The 17,196-nt window shown below is 43.6% G+C and overlaps 1 protein-coding gene across 5 annotated transcripts in view; it reads right to left on the minus strand.

Annotated features, from left to right (window-relative positions):
• Positions 1 to 17,196, minus strand: part of CNOT2 (CCR4-NOT transcription complex subunit 2) — a 151,413-nt gene that overhangs the window by 45,940 nt on the left and 88,277 nt on the right. For 3 of the 5 annotated variants that reach the window (XM_073327792.1, XM_073327793.1, XM_073327791.1), the window contains one exon: positions 11,042 to 11,098. The exons of the other annotated variants lie outside the window; for them this stretch is intronic. In XM_073327792.1, the coding sequence (XP_073183893.1) occupies positions 11,042 to 11,098 (57 nt within the window). The remainder of the gene's footprint in view (positions 1 to 11,041; positions 11,099 to 17,196) is intronic. 5 annotated transcript variants of the gene reach the window in all.

The following is a 17,196-nucleotide window of genomic DNA, read 5'->3' on the forward strand; positions in this document are numbered from 1 at the left end:
AATGGCTCTGCAATCACATCCGCCTACTCCTTTAGCACTCTCAGATGCAGCGCATCCGGCCCCATGGACTTGTGCTCACCCAGCTTTTCTAAATAGTTCTAAACCACTTCTTTCTCCACAGAGGGCTGGTCACCTCCTCCCCATGCTGTGCTGCCCAGTGCAGTGGTCTGGGAGCTGACCTTGTTCGTGAAGACAGAGGCAAAAAAAGCATTGAGTACATTAGCTTTTTCCACATCCTCTGTCACTAGGTTGCCGCCCTCATTCATTAAGGGGCCCACACTTTCTTTGACTTTCTTCTTGTTGCTAACATACCTGAAGAAACCCTTCTTGTTACTCTTGACATCTCTTGCTAGCTGCAACTCCAGGTGTGATTTGGCCTTCCTAATTTCACTCCTGCATGCCCGAGCAATATTTTTATACTCTTCCCTGGTCATTTGTCCAATCTTCCACTTCTGGTAAGCTTCTTTTTTGTGTTCAAGATCAGCAAGGATTTCACTGTTAAGTCAAACTGGTTGCCTGCCATATTTACTATTCTTTCTACACATCGGGATGGTTTGTCCCTGTAACCTCAATAAGGATTCTTTAAAATACAGCCAGCTCTCCTGAACTCCTTTCCCCCTCATATTATTCTCCCAGGAGATCCTGCCCATCAGTTCCCTGAGGGAGTCAAAGTCTGCTTTTCTGAAGTCCAGGGTCTGTATTTTGCTGCTCTCCTTTCTTCCCTGTGTCAGGATCCTGGACTCAACCATCTCATGGTCATTGTCTCCCAGGTTCCCATCCACATTAGCTTCCCCTACTAATTCTTCCCTGTTTCTGAGCAGCAGGTCAAGAAGAGCTCTGCCCCTAGTTGGTTCCTCCAGCACTTGCACCAGGAAATTGTCCCCTACACTTTCCAAAAACTTCCTGGATTGTCTGTGCACCACTGTATTGCTCACCCAGTAGATATCAGGGTGATTCAAGTCTCCCATGAGAATCAGAGCCTGCGATCTAGTAACTTCTGTGAGTTGCCAGAAGAAAGCCTCGTCCACCTCATCCCCTTCCTCATCCTCATCCCCATCTATAGCAGACTCCCACCATGACATCACCCTTGTTGCTTACACTTCTAAACTTAATCCAGAGACACTCAGGTTTTTCTGCAGTTTCATACTTGAGCTCTGAGCAGTCATACTGCTCCCTTACATACAGTGCAACTCCCTCACCTTTTCTGCCCTGCCTGTCCTTCCTGAACAGTTTATATCCATCCATGACAGTACTCCAGTCATGCGAGTTATCCCACCAAGTCTCTGTTATTCCAATCACGTCATAATTCCTTGACTGTGCCAGGACTTCCAGTTCTCCCTGCTTGTTTCCAAGGGTTTGTGCATTCATATATAAGCACTTGAGATAACCTGCTGATCGCCCCTCATTCTCAGTATGAGGCAGGAGCCCTGCCCTCTTGCCTGCTCCTGCTCGTGCTTCCTCCCAGTATCCCACTTCCCCACTTACCTCAGGGCTTTGGTCTCCTTCCCCCGGTGAACCTAGTTTAAAGCCCTCCTCACTAGGTTAGCCAGCCTGCTTGCGAAGATGCTCTTCCCTCTCTTCGTTAGATGGAGCCTGTCTCTGGCTAGCACTCCTCCTTCTTGGAGCACCATCCCATGGTCAAAGAATCCAAAGCCTTCTCTCCGACACCACCTGCGTAGCCATTCGTTGACCTTCACGATTCGACGGTCTCTACCCAGGCCTTTTCCTTCCACGGGGAGGATGGATGAGAAGACCACATGCGCCTCAAACTCCTTTATCCTTCTTCCCAGAGCCACATAGTCTGCAGTGATCTGCTCAAGGTCATTCTTGGCAGTATCATTGGTGCCCACCTGGAGAAGCAGGAAGGGGTAGCGATCAGGGGGCTTGATGAGTCTCGGCAGTCTCTCAGTCACATCGTGAATCCTAGCTCCTGGCAAGCAGTAGACTTCTCAGTTTTCTCGGTCAAGGTGGCAGATAGATGACTCAGCCCCCCTGAGGAGAGAGTCCCCGACCACCACCACCTGCCTCCTTCTCTTAGGAGTGGTGGTCGTGGAACGCCCAACCCTAGGACAGTGCATCTCATGCCTTCCAATCTTGTTCCCTTCCCTCAGATGTATCATCTAGTCCACCCTCCGCACTAGTACCTGTGGAGAGAACATGAAAACGGTTACTTACCTGTATCTGCGTTGCTGGTACATGGATGCTCCCCTTTCTTCTTCTGGAGGTCACATGCTGCCAAATGCTGTCACTTGCAGTAAGAAGGAACAGAGAAGGCGGCGGGTCGGCAGGGACCTATATACACTGCCACGAAGGTGTCATTCCATAGCTGACCCAACGGGTACCGCTGGGGAAAAAACCTTCCAACGATAGTGCATGCGCTGCAAGCACACCTATTGGAATGCACATGAGCAATCTCTCAAAGAAGTAGTTTAAGTTCTTGAACATGAAGGATTCCTTTGCCTTCATTACTCAAAGGCCTTCCCCCAAGCCTTCATTACCCAAAACAATGGAATATAAGATTACTACTACTAAATACTTGGTTGAAAACTACTCATCTCTGTTAAGGTACATGCAACAAACAAGTCTCAATGACCCCATCCAAGATAAATTAGCTGTTTTTGTGTCATATCATTTTCTTATTTGGAAAGTAAGTAAACTGGATGGAGAGTGTACACTATCCTAGCTTTTATTATTTCCTTCTCTTTTTGTTTTCCTTGTGGTAACTGAGAACTCATCTGCTTCTAGCTGATCTCTGAGTCAGGGACCATTTGATCTGGATTCAATATGGAGGGCAAATCATTTATTACTTAAACCATTCATAATTCACTGAGAGAAAAACAGTAAGAGAATTTTCTGGTAATAAGGATGCCTTGGAATAGGGTGACCAGATGTCCCGATATTTAGTCCTTTGTCCTGCGTCCCGACCAATGTACGATTGGCACGCCAGTTGTCCCGATAATCAGGTAAGGAGGTGAGCAGGAAGGGTGAGTAGGCGAGTAGGGGCAGAGAGGTGGGCGGGGGGGGGGGGGAAGAGGTGAGCAGGCTGGCCGGCTGGGTGAAGAGGCGAGCCAGTGGGACTGAGGAGTGAGCGGCCGGCAGGCGAGGCGGGAGAGGGTGAAGAGGCCAACGGCTGGCAGGCGAGGGTGAGCCAGCAGCAGGCCGGGGGCGGGGGCAAGGGAGGGAAAGAGGCGAGCAGCGGGGTGGGACGAGCCAGTGGCTGGCCAGCAGGTGGGCAGGGTGAAGATGGGAGCTGGCAGGCAGGGGAGGGGGAGTGAGCAGCCAGGGGGCGGGCGAGGGCGAGGAGGCAAGTGAGCAGCGGGCAGGTGAGGGTGGAGTGGTGAGCCGAGAGGGGCGGCAAGCGGCGAGCCAGCAGCAGGGGGGAGGGGTGAGGAGGTGAGTGGCGAGCCAGCGGCGGACGGGGTGTGTGCGTGAGTGTGTGAGTGAGTGAAGAGGTGAGCAGCAGGCGGGGAAAAGAGGCGAGCCACGAGCCAGCGGCGCAGAGAGGTTTTTGGGGTGGGCATGGAGGTTTCTGGCAGGGGAGTGAGTGAGGAGGCGGCGAGCGGTGGGTGGGGGACTGATGAGAGATGCAGCAAGCCAGCGGCAGGCCAGGGCATGAGGAGGGGTGCGGTGGCGGTGCCGAGCGGGGAGGGGGCGGGACCTGAGGCAGAGTGGGAGCGGACTGTGGGCAGGACCTACGGCACCCCAATATGTCCCGATATTTTACTGTTGTGATCTGGTCACCCTACCTTGGAAACAACAATTCAGAGTTGCTAATACAGAAAAAAATTGTTTCAATCTACTATTACTGTGATTTCAACAAAGTTTGAAGTCCAACATAGCATACAAACAATACATATTCTCTTTGTGATTTTGAAAGGGTATATATGAAGAAAAACGAAGAGTCCAGTGGCACCTTAAAGACTAACATTTATTTGGGCATAAGCTTTCGGGGGTAAAAAACCCCTAGCACTGCTCTTCTACTTGCGCTACATTGATGACATTTTCATCATATGGACCCATGGGAAGGAGACTCTTGAAGAATTCCATCTTGATTTCAACAATTTCCACCCCACCATCAACCTCAGCCTGCACCAGTCCACACAAGAGATCCACTTCTGGACACTACAGTACAAATAAGTGATGGTCACATAACCACCACCCTATACTGGAAATCTACTGACCACTACACTTACCTACATGCCTCCAGCTTCCATCCAGGACACATCACACAATCCACTGTCTACAGCAGGGGCTGGAAAACTTTTTGGCCTGAGGGCCACATCAGGTTTCCAAAATTGTAAGGAGGGCCAGTTAGGGGAGGCTGGGTCTCCCCAAACAGCCAGGAGTGGCCCGGCCCCGGCCTCCTATCCGACCGCGCCGCTTCTCGCCCCCTGACAGCTCCCCTGGGACTCCTGCCCAATCCACCATCCCCTGCTCCCTGTCCCCTGACCACCCCTGGACCCTCCACCCCTGACTGCCCTCTGCTGCCTCATCCAACGCCCCCCCTTATTCCTGACTGCCCCCCCCCAGGACCCCTGCCCCATCCAATCCCCTGTTCCCCGCCTTCTGACCACCCCGACCCCTATCCCCCCTGCCATCTAGCCAACCCCCCTGTCCCCTTACCCCTCTGTGCCTAGAGCACCGGGTCAGGCCGCGGCTCTGCAACTGCGCTTCCAGAGTGTTGCACCAGCGGCGCAGAGCGCTGAGGCTGTAGGGGAGGGGATGGGGACTAGCCTTCTGGGCCAGGAGCTCAGGGGCTAGGCAGGAGAGTCCTGCGGGCTGGATGTGGCCCACAGGCTGTAGTTTGCCCACCTCTGCTCTACAGCCAAGCCATTTGCTCCAATCCCTCAGACAGAGACAAACACCGACAAGATCTTTATCAAGCACTCTTAAAACTGCAATACCCACCTGGGAAAGTGAGGAAACAGATTGACAGAGGCAAGCCCAACAAGGAAAACAACAGAACACCACTGGGCATCATGTACTGCCACCAGCTAAAACCTCTGCAGTACATCATCAACAATCTACAACCTATCCTGGAAAACGATCCCTAACTCTCACAGACCTTGGTAGGCAGGACAGTCCTCGCTTACAGACAGCCCCCAAACCTGAAGCAAATACTCACCAGCAACTACACACCACACAACAGAAACACTAACCAAGGAACCAATCCCTGTAACAAATCCCTTTGCCTACTCTGTCCCCACATCTACTCTAGCAACACCATCAGAGGACCCAACCACATCAGCCACACCATCAGGGGCTCATTCACCTGCACATCTACTAACGTGATATATGCCATCCTGTGCCAGCAATGCCTCTCTGCCATGTACATTGGCCAAACCAGACAGTCTCTACGTAAAAGAATAAATGGATGCAAATCAGACATCAGGAATGGTAACATAAAAAAGCCAGTAGGAGAACACTTCGATCTCCGTGGACATTCAATAACAGATTTAAAAATAGCCATCCTTCAACAACAAAAAAAACCCTTCAAAAACAGACTTCGAAGAGAAAATGCAGAGCTACAATTCATTTGCAAACTTAACACCATTAATTTGGGCTTGAGGAGGGACTGGGAGGAGGTGGCTCAGGACAAAAGCAATTTTCTCTCTCTTGGTACCGCCACCTCCTCATCAAATTATTGGGAGTGGACCACATCCACCCTGACTGAATTGGCCTTGTCAACACTGGTTCTCCACTTGTAAGGTAACTCCATTCTCTTCATGTGCCAGTGTATATGTATTTATGCCTGTATCTGTAATTTTCACGGTCATGCATTTGAAGAAGTGGGTCTTTTACCCATGAAAGCTCAGGCCCAAATGAATCTGTTAGTCTTTAAGGTGCCACCGGATTCCTCGTTTTTGTTGATACAGACTAACACGGCTACCTCTCATATATGGAGAGAATCTCAAAAAGATATCAGAGTGACTATGGGCTTGGCTACACTTGAGAGTTACAGCCAATAAAGGAGCCCCGGGCACACTAGCTCACTACCCGTCCACACTGGCAAGGCACGTAGAGCACTCTGACTCCGCGGCTACAGCACTGCTGGTACTCCACTTTGGCGAGTGGAATAACGTTTGCTGTGCCCTCGCTGGAGTGCCGCGGTGCCAGTGCGAACGAGGTGTTGCTTTATTGCTCTCTGACCAGCCTCCGGAAAATGTCCCATAATCTCCTCAAGTCAAGTGGCCACTCTTGTCATTGTTTGGAATCGCTGCAGGAATGCGGAAATGCCCTCTGAAAGCTCCGTTTCTGACAGCCGGCTGCTTATCTGCTCTGAGACAAAGCAATCATTAGTGTGGAATGCTGTGAGAGAGAGAGAGGCACGGGCGGGAAGGGGGTCTGCTGCTGTATGAACTTACAAGACAGCATGCTGACATGCTCTCAGCCCCCCAAAAACCTACTCTCTCCCCCCACATACACACAACACACTCCCTGTCACACCCCACCCCACTTGAAAAGCACACTGCAGCCACTTGAATGCTGGGACAGCTGCGCATAATGCACCACTCCCAATGCCGCTGCAAGCACTGCAAATGTGGCCACACCAGTGCGCTTGAAGCTGTCAGTGTGGACAGCCTGCAAAGCTTTCCCTACTGTGCTCTCCGAAGGCTGGTTTAACTCAAAGCGCTCTACATCGGCAAGTGTAGCCATGCCCTAGGATATTATTTAAATTCACTGCAAGTAGCACTGGATTAACTCACATGATCCTGCTAGTATTGAAACTCTGGCCTCCTAAAATAGAGAGACTGAAAGGACTTCAGTATCCTGGATACCCAAAGAGAAAATTTTCCTAGATTATGTATCAGTGATGCTTTAGAAGAGGAAGAGTTTTGTGTATGCAAATACTGTTATGTTGGACAAGTTTCTTTCTGACTGACCCTCTGACAAGGATGTAAACAGTAAATTTAATTAGAAATTCTGAAGTGATGGCTTTTGCTAGTGAGAGAAACAGATGGTATCTTGGTACACCTGCATGGTAGAAAGAACTCTGATAGTGTGGCATTTTTGACCAAGCTATGCATGAAGTAGAAATGGGACAATGAGCGTGTGGCCAGGAAGATGAGTGAAGATGGTATTAAGTCATATTTGTGACTCCTTTATTCTTAGGCCAGCTAAGGCCTTGCCTGGGCCCCATATGTAAATTAAAGTAGCCCTATCTACTTGCAGCCATGAAGGACTGGTTCCAGTAGCTAACAGCAGCTGGAGCACAAAGATGGTCTAACCACACCACACCATCTTTCCATCATCCCTACTTCTTATGCTAGGGGATGTGGTAATGAGTGGCGTAGATCTCTACACCACTCAGGTATTTATATACAGTACTGGAGGAACACACTGGTGATCAGAGCCAATTCATTTAAAGCCCCTTTGCACTACTGAACAGACATAATGGTGCCACAGCACAATAAAGAATCAAGCACTGTATTTCTAATGTGGACTTCAAGTCTCAGTCCCAGCTAATACATTCTTTACTTGTCTAAAGTGATTTAATTTTGAACTGTTTATGTACCTACACTGATTACCATTTTGTTGTTGTGTAGGCACCTGTTTTAGATGTTGGCTTTTTAATGGCAATGTGTGATTTAAGTATAAGGAAAATTGGGTGGTAACCACTTGCAAATGTTAAAATTTAATGACAGCCACTATATATTGACGGTCAGGAGAGTATAGCAATTTTTTTTAAAACAGTAGGATTAAATTAAAGATTGTTTAATATGGCATCCTAAGTATGTACTATTAGGAAATACAAGAGGCTTAATACTCTGTATTTTACCTAAATTTCAGGTGAGCTGGAAAGGCACATGAGGCGTGATTTATTAGTTTACCATGAAGGGTACATTGGATATCTAATGTATTTCATTTTGTTGTTAAACTCATTTGCATTTTACAGCAATATTTAACCTTAGGCTGAAGGATTATCATCCGTATTATAGTAACATTACTATATATTACTATATAGTATATGTTTTATTATATATTACTATATTATTATATTATTATATAGTATACTATTATTATAGTATTATATATTACTATATTATTATAGTAATCAGACACTATGTTTAATAATCAATAATAATTTTTAAAACAGCAGCAAAGAACAGACAATAGTATAGCCAACCTGATTACTGTCATGGATTACTTTGTGGAATGCCTTGGAATAATTCAGAGAAAATTAAAAAAAAAAGAGTACAAATAAACTAATTTTCTCTCATATACATAGGCGTTCACTGGTCTGCATACTGTGGGTGATTGGAAAAGTGGGTGATTGACCTGATGGAAGAGCCAATTCCTAGGGAAAATATCAAATACAAGGCTACTTTTCTCTTATAGGAATTGACAAAAATACACAGTTGACCTAATTCACATATTTTAATTTTATTGTTTGCAAAATTTAAAATAAAAGGCAACAGGACCAAAGACTGCAACAACTGAGGTGAGAAAGTCACTCTTGTGCTGCTTGGGTAAGGAGTTGCAAATCTTAAGTGGCCACAATGCAAGTCTTAGAGTAACAGCCGTGTTAGTCTGTATTCGCAAAAAGAAAAGGAGTACTTGTGGCACCTTAGAGACTAACCAATTTATTAGAGCATAAGCTTTCGTGAGCTACAGCTCACTTCCTCACACAAAACTCTTATCACCCCAAAACAGTTGTGAGGTCCAACAACACTCCTCTCAGATTCTAGACTTAGATATAAGAAGGAACTGCAACAAACACATTCTAACAAGAAACAACTGACTGGGTAACTGAACTGGTTTCTATTATATATGCCTTCATTATCTTCAGATTGGTTATTGCAATGCAGTTTATCTAGGCTTGATAATATCAGCCCTGAAAAAGTTGCATGCACATTCATTTGAAGTTCCTCAGAAGTTTGTGAAATAATCATGCTCTAAAGCTCCCGTAGCAAAGCTGAAGCTGTTTTCCTAGATGGAAGGAGTGGGCAGGTCTACGCTACCGGTTAAATTGATCTAACTTGCGTTGCTGGGGGGAGGGAGAAGAAGGTGCTTTTTCACACCCCTGAGCGACAAAAGTTTTGTGTAGTCCACACTGGTGCTATGTCGGCGAGAGACACTCCTACCAACGCAGCTTATGCTTCTCCCCCAGGTGGAGTAATTATGCCGACGGGAGAGCGGTCTCCCATTGGCATAGCGCATCTTCACCAGATGTAGCGCTGTAGTGTAGACTTGCCCAGTGTAAGCTCTGGTCAATGAAGTGCTGCCTCAGTCCAGTACAGTGAACCTAACTCAGAGGAAGAAGTAGGAAAAAAGAGCCTAAACTGCCTCAAATCTTGTAGAATGAGCAAATTTAAATCCACAAATAATATCCAGACCAATGGATAACTAAACATATGAGAAAGGTTGATAATTATCATCCGAGTCAGATATGTACACCAAACACAGGACAATCATTCTGTATCTGTGTTACTTTGTTTCTGTTATTTATCCAGCACAACAGGTACCATTTGAATGACCTAAGTAGATGAATCACAGTTTTAAAGGGAGACAACACTATGTTGACCATTTAACAAAATTAGAAGTCAAGCCAACAAATAAACTAGATCTATCATATTATTCTGGTTTATCTTTCATTTTATTAATAATTCTCCTTTTATATTAATGTAACTTAAAATAGACCACCGCAAAATCTCCCCCAAAATTAGGTTTTATAACAAGCATTTACAAAATGTAAGACCAATAAAACCATTTCTCTAAGTTATTAAAGTTCCAATTAAGAGTTTAAAATAAACATTTACAGTGAAGTATTTGCAATAGTCAAAATATTTATAAGCACTGAGAATTTGAAGTGAAAATAACTATCAACTTCATTATTTAACTTGAGGAAATGTAAGAAATAAACTGCCTAAATAGTGAAAAACAAACTGATTTTTATAATTCCTTCAGTTTTAATAATGTAAGGTGTAAGTGATATCATTAACAAGTTTGTTGTTGTTTTTTTTAAAGTTTAGCATCGCTTTAAAACTCATATATACAATACTAAGGTATACAATATGAATTATTAATCAGACAAGAGATTACTAGAAAATTTGTAATTAGGTATTATGGAAGACGCCATGAGTGATTAAGACTAAACTGATAAAACAGACATTTTAATCAGATTAAGAGACTGGCTGCAGTTTATTAATAGATGAATAATGAAGGTGAAAGAATGAACATTAAACACGTAAATACATTACTAACACAATGCATTACATTCACTATATACTTAAAGAGCCATTTATAATACAGAAGCATGGAAGAGGAGCATGATTGCATGCATGCAATGGAGTCTGGTCCAAAGAACCACTTGAAATTTTAGTACTCATTTGCATTCACCAATTATCTTATACTGTTGGTTTAAAAATAGGTGTGTTAGACATAGCTTTATAGTAAAGAATAGAAACAATTTTGCGGTATATTGAAAGACTTGCATAATGGCTTAACTCTCTTGTAATTAGGCTTGGCAGAATTCAATTTTTATCTTTCTATGATTTCAACAGATATACTGATGTTTCTATTAACCTTTTTTAGATTTTTTATCAAATAGATGTTCACAGTTGTGCAGAACTATGGGTTAAACTTTTTTCTTCTATTTTTATCCATTTAAATTTTCACAATTCTGGGAAATTATGGGGAGGGGAGTTAGACAATTATTTAATGACCGTAGATATATGCAATTCAAAAAATTAAAGTTTTAAAACCACTGAAAACACAAATTGCCATCATCACGTCAGAATATACATAGTAAATATCCTTAAATAGAACTCTGAAGTTCTCAAGCAGCATTTTTCTTAATTTGCCGATCTGTATATTTCTATTCTTACAGATGAAAAGATTTTTTCATTGGTTTGTGTGTTTACAGTGAAAGACCTTTACAGATAAAAATCTAATCCTTCCAAGCCTACTTATAACCTATGTTAAATAAAAATTCTTAAATCAGTAGTTTGCTGATAGTTATAATTCTACCATGAGAAACTGATTTTTCTCCATTTCCTTTACTATATACATTCCAGTTTGTTTAAAAAAAAAAAATTACCTGTAATTTCTTAAAATGTGACTCAGAGATGCATTTTACTTCCTCCCTCTCTGCAAACTGAAGGACAATATAAAGTACAAAACATGAATACCTGTTTTCCTCTCTAGCCAAGTAACACTGGTTTATGTTTACATGCCCAAACTAGATAGGTCAAAAGCAGATATCTTATAGGTAATAAATATAGGTAATACAGTATAAATTCCAAACACTTGGCTCTCCCATCATGCAGTATACATTTATTATGAAAGCAATTATTTTTTAAGTTGTAGCAACTGTTTGATAAACATATTATAAATTGTTACAATGTTGCCACATGTTTTTAACATTATACAATGGATGTTTATATTTGGTCAAGGTAGTTAAGTCCAAAGCAGACGGCAAAGAGATCTCACAAAACTGGGTGACTGGGCAACAACACAGCAGATTAAATTCAAATGTTGATAAATGCAAAGTAATGCACATTGGAAAACATAATCCCAACTATACATACAAAATGATGGGGTCTAAACTACCTGTTACCACTGAAAGAGATCTTGGAGTCATTGTGGATAGTTTTCTGATAACATCTGCTCAATGTTCAGCGGTAGTCAAAAAAGGTAACAACGTTAGGAACCATTAGGAAAAAGTGATAGACAAGACAGAAAATATCATAATGCCGCTATATAAACCCATAGTACGCCCACGTCTTGAATATCGTATACAGATCTGGTCGTCCCATCTCAAAAAATATATATATTGGGATTGGAAAAGGTAAAGAGAGGACAACAAAAATGATTATGGGTATAGAACAGCTTCCATATGAGGCCAAAACTAGAACAGGATTTTAAAAAGAACCTGGTAAGTTCCTGGCAGATAAGTCCATCAGTGGCTATTAGTCAGGATGGACAGGGATGCAATACCATGCTCTGAGTTTCCCTAGCCTCTGTTTGCCAGACACTGGGAGTGCACTTGATTGCCTGTTCTGTTCATTCCCTCTGAAGCACGCCAGCATCGGCCACTGTCGGAAGATAAGATATTGGGCTAGGTCAGTGGCTCTCAAACTTTTGTACTGGTGACCCCTTTCACATAGCAAGCCTCTGAGTGTGACCCCCCCATATAAATTAAAAACACTTTTTAATATGTTTAACACCATTATAAATGCTGGAGGCAAAGCAGGGTTTGGGGTGGAGGCTGACACCTTGCAACCCCCCATGTAATAACCTCACGACCCTCAGTTTGAGAACCTCTGGGCTAGGTGGACCACTGGTCTGACCTGGTATGGCTGTTCTTATGTCCAGCAAGAAATTTCCTCAGACTGTTGTCAAATGATAGCAATGCTCCTTTTCTTCATCTCTTAAAATGTCAATAAAAAGCTTTTTCACCTATAATGAGGTGAATGAAGAGTGTCTCTGATCTCTCACACAGGACAGCAGGCTTCCATCTCCACTGCTTTCTGCATTAGCAATATCATCAGCTATTGTAGGGAAATGGCACTTAAGGTCCGAGTTTTGTATAGTAAGCAGGGGAAATGATTTTGACACAATTTTATTTTAAAATATATTTTTAAGGTTTATGAAAATACACGTCTCTTATTAACATTAAACCTATCATGCTAATCTGATTTTTGCCAGAGATGAACTTTCCACTTTATTCAAATGGATCAAGGCTAGTCATCCATTACTAAATAATTATTTTATCATCTAAATTAATGCTACTAAAACACCCAGTCCTAACCCCACTGTACCTAGTTCCTTGTAATATCAGAGGATTCCATGGGCATGCTTTTGACACACAGCCCTAAATGTAATATCTGAAGTTAAACAGTGAATCTGTCAAATTTTTAGCTAAAAGCCTCTCAAACATTAACTAAAGGCATTTAAGCAAAAGTTTCTCAAGGGAACAATACACTGTTGTTTTATTCATTATCCCAGCAAGTTGCAGCAGAAGGCAGAGATGTCAAACTCTAAGGCTAAACACTATATTCAGCAGCCTGAAAAAAAAATGTCTCCTAAAGACGTACTACACAAAAGCCAGTAAGAGTTTCTATCTCCAACCGAGACCTAATATTTGTAATGGATAAAACTTTAAAAATACCAAAATAACTTGTGTTAGAGTACTGTATGTAGCGACAAAATAAAAACATTAACAAATGGAAGATAAGGAACTAAAAATTACTAAGATGATAAATATTTATAATAGAGCTTTGAAAGCATAAACATCTATAAGTGATAGTCATTATTACAAATATGGAGCCCCAAATCTGAATGTGGTCTGTAAGTGCCCCTGCAATACCAATAGTAAAAAAAAAAAAAAAAAAAGAGAAAAAACCCTACAACCCCCAAACCATCCTGTTCCCAACCAAACACTGTCTTTTGATCTCAAAGCAGAATGGCAAAACACAAAAATAAAAGCAACTACATATGAAGGGTATTAAAACTCAGTAAAAGAAGAAAAAGCAGACTTCTGTTGCATACTTCTTTCAACATCCAAAATATAGCAATCCAAAATGGTGGGCTGAACTCCTATCTTTAAATGACAGCAACTCTACATGATCAGGTGGTGTGATGACAACCTCAAACCGCATTTTGCCTCTCAAGATATTACAAGCAAAAGCTTCCAATCAAAGGTATTTACAGTTCAAAATCTTTCTAAGGCCGCTTGCAACAACCTAAAAGTGTGTGGTAGGGAACATTTTCAAAGCTCTGAGACTCCTACTATCACATCAGCAAGAAATTTTTCCCTATCAGATGATGTATGCCAGATGTGGCCTTCCCCCCTCGCCCTCCTTCTGTAATGCAGCTCCTATCCCCATGCAAGAAAAGCTTCTGTCAATTTCTCATGAGTCGCTTTTGAAAAAATGAATTTGATGGTCAGAACAAAACATCAAGCCTTGAGAAGATGAAGCCTGGAAACTATAGAAGAATTCAGATTTTCCAGACAAGACAAATCTAGTGAACTAATCCAAAGATTATGCTGATGTCACTGATTTTCTTTGTTCTGTAGCCTATTTTGTCAAAGGACTGGGAGAGAAAACCAAACACCAAATCATGGAAAAAGCATTTACTGCAAAAACTAATTCACAAAACATGATGTTCTTTCTTTTGTCATTACAGATGCAAACTGACGGAAATAGATTTGTCTGTGAGAAGTGAAATTATTTGCGGTTGAATGGTTATGTTATGGGATGCAATCCAGACCAGTGAAAAGTTGTGTCACTGTTTACCTCAAGTGCATCACAATGCCTTGATTTTGTGGGTGTCGCAGGCAGAGAGCTAGAGTAGCAAGGCACTGACGGTTAGAGGTGACAACTTCATCCACTCTCGTCTGTGAGCCAACATGTAATTAGAACATCAGCCAGTATATTTTTTTCTCCTCAGAAGAGGACAGAGCTCAGAAGAAGAAGATACTTTTCTGACCAAAGCTCACAAAATAATTGGATTCAGAATTATCACCCGTTTGGATGCAGTAGTCACATTGTCAATTCAAATTAGAATCACTTTTGTTTCAAGCAGAATTCTGAGTTGTCAAAAGAAGATCAAGATGCTTGATGCGCTATAAAAATGTATATTCAATTCTTTTGCCAAAGACAATAGTCTACCTTGAGTCACATGTTGACTCTTGTCCAGTGCAATCCATAGCAACAGCATTTATGGGTGTTTTACCCATAGCCGTTCCATTCACCTCAAAAGCACAGGAGGGTCGCTGATGACAGGTGAAATGAGTGAAGATTTACAGACTCCAAGCCATGAACACCCAATATGGAAGAAGAGGAGAAGGATTAGATGACTGGAGTGGAGTCTGATCTATGAAACCACTGCACTATACATGAAGTCAACAGACACAGTGAATTAAGATTGTCCAGGTTCTGGGTGGGCAGGTGAGTCACTGAACTACATATGGAATTCTTCCACAACAGAAGATCTCAACTCTGGTTATCTAGAACTGAACTTCCTAGTGAGAATCTAGGTAGACTCTGATATATCCTTTTTCTACACTACAGAGTTTTGTCAACAAAGGAGGTGTACACACTGCAATGCGCCTTCCATCAACAAACTCTCCTGCTTTGCTGACAAAATAACACCATCTTGACAAAAGGCATAGAGCTTTTTGCAGCAACGTTATATCGACAAAGTGTGAGTGTAGACATCACGCTTGGTTATGTTCCAATAAATGGCCTACAGGAGGTGTCCCACAATGCCCATCCTGACCACTCTGGTCAGCAGTTCGAACTCCGCTGCCCTGCACAAAGGTACACAGACATCTGCCCTTCCCCCTTTAATGGCCTGGGAATTTTTGAAATTCCACTTCCTGTTTGCTCGGAGTGGACACTTCACATCGCATCTTCCCATCTGACCAGGGCGGCTCCACACAGCAAACGCTCTCCGCTTGGAGCACACCTGAGTTGTTGGATCTGCTGGCACTGTGGAGAGAAGAGGCTGTGCAGTTCCAGCTCCGCTCCAGCTATAGAACTTCGATACCTATGGTCAGATTTCTCGTGGCATGATGGATAAAGGCTATGAACAGGACAGGCAGCAGTGCCGTGCACAGATAAAAATAGCTGAGGCAGGTGTACCAGAAAGCAAGGGAGTCAAACTGTCGCCCTGATGCTGCACCAAAGACCTGCCACTTCTATAAAGGAGCTGGATGCCATCCTCAGTGGAGACCCCACTGCCACCGCCAAGAGCCCTGTGGATACTTCGGCAGGGCTGGAGTCAGTGGACTCAACCCCAAGGACGAAGTCATGGACAAGGAGGTCGAGTTGGAGGACAATGTGAAGCACACAGCAGGATCGTCCAGTGATGAGGCAAAGCAGGACCTCTTTTCCACTTCGGAGGGATCTCGCCTGTCCCAGCAGTCCATCTCTGGCATGCATGATGCAGGACAGAAGAGCTCTGATCAGTTGAGTTGATGCTGCTCAGTTATATGAGGCAGAGTTGTCCTTTGCTTTGCATATTCTTGAAGTGGGTGAAGGAATAGAAATGTAAACGACTAGCTGTGTTTGTGTGTGCTTCACATTCCCTGCTGTGCAGCTAAACAGTGCGGCAGAACAGTGTGTTAATGCACACACAGGTTTTACAGGAATCCTGCAGAGAGATCTCTAGGAAAAACTTTTCTGCAGATACTCGCCAATCCTCTGCCGAAGGTTCCATGGCAGAGCCGCTTTGTTCCTTCCCCTGTTGTAGGAAACTTTCCCATGCCAATCAGCAACCACTTATGCAGGGACCAAAGCGGTACACAGGCGAGCAGCTTAGGGACCCGGTCTGAAGCCGCACGGATGAAGGAGATGCACTCTTGCATCCTTGCTTACCATCAGGAGTGAGATATCAGCTTCAACGGCCCCCGTCTGTGGAAAATGGTGGCAGCGTTTACAATATTGTTCCAAGTTGCCTGCAGTGTTACCCTTAAAAAACCACCTAGACTCTTTGCCCCATCTTGAGCACCCCTTTCCTCCCCCCCAGGCCGAAATCACCATGTTTAGGGCATTCGCTGAGCTGTGTGCTTGCTAAGGGACAGTGAGAAACTGATTCATTTAAAAATGCACATCTTTTACTACAATGATTCGATGCTAGGAGTGCATTAAATCATGCTTCTGTTTATTGTTCCTTGTTCTTCTGCAGATGTGGCCTTCAGGGGAACCTCCCTACACACCAGCAGATAAGGAAGTGACCAAGGAGGAGCAAGGACGACATGTTTCGAGAGGTGCTCCAACCCCCAGAGGCCAGAAAACAAGAACATAGGGTGTGGAGAGAAACTTTAAAAGAAAATTATAAAACAGGCAGGACAGAAAGGAGAGCCAGGAGTGAATTTTAATGGGGCAGATGGAGATGATCAGAGTGATGGAGGAGCAAATGGAGATGTTGAAGTCCCTAATCACGCTGCAGGCAGAATACATGCATGCTCCCCTTCTCTTCCCCTCCCACAAACCGATACAGAACTGCTTTTCAAGCCCTCCCCAAACTCCTCCCACACATTCCTTGCAACTTCCAAGAACGTCTCAGTACCCCATTCATGCCACCACTTCGGACAGCTTCCAAAATGATAGCTGGACTAACACACAGCTGTAAGAGCCTATGCTGCCTTTCACTGTTATCTCCCTTCCCACGAAGCCTTGTGTGTGTGTTATTAATTGGTATTTAATAAAAACACTCTCTGAAAGATAACCAAATCTTTCGTTG

Source organism: Lepidochelys kempii, chromosome 1, assembly GCF_965140265.1.
Source record: "Lepidochelys kempii isolate rLepKem1 chromosome 1, rLepKem1.hap2, whole genome shotgun sequence".
In the NCBI taxonomy this organism is placed as follows: Eukaryota; Metazoa; Chordata; order Testudines; family Cheloniidae; genus Lepidochelys; species Lepidochelys kempii.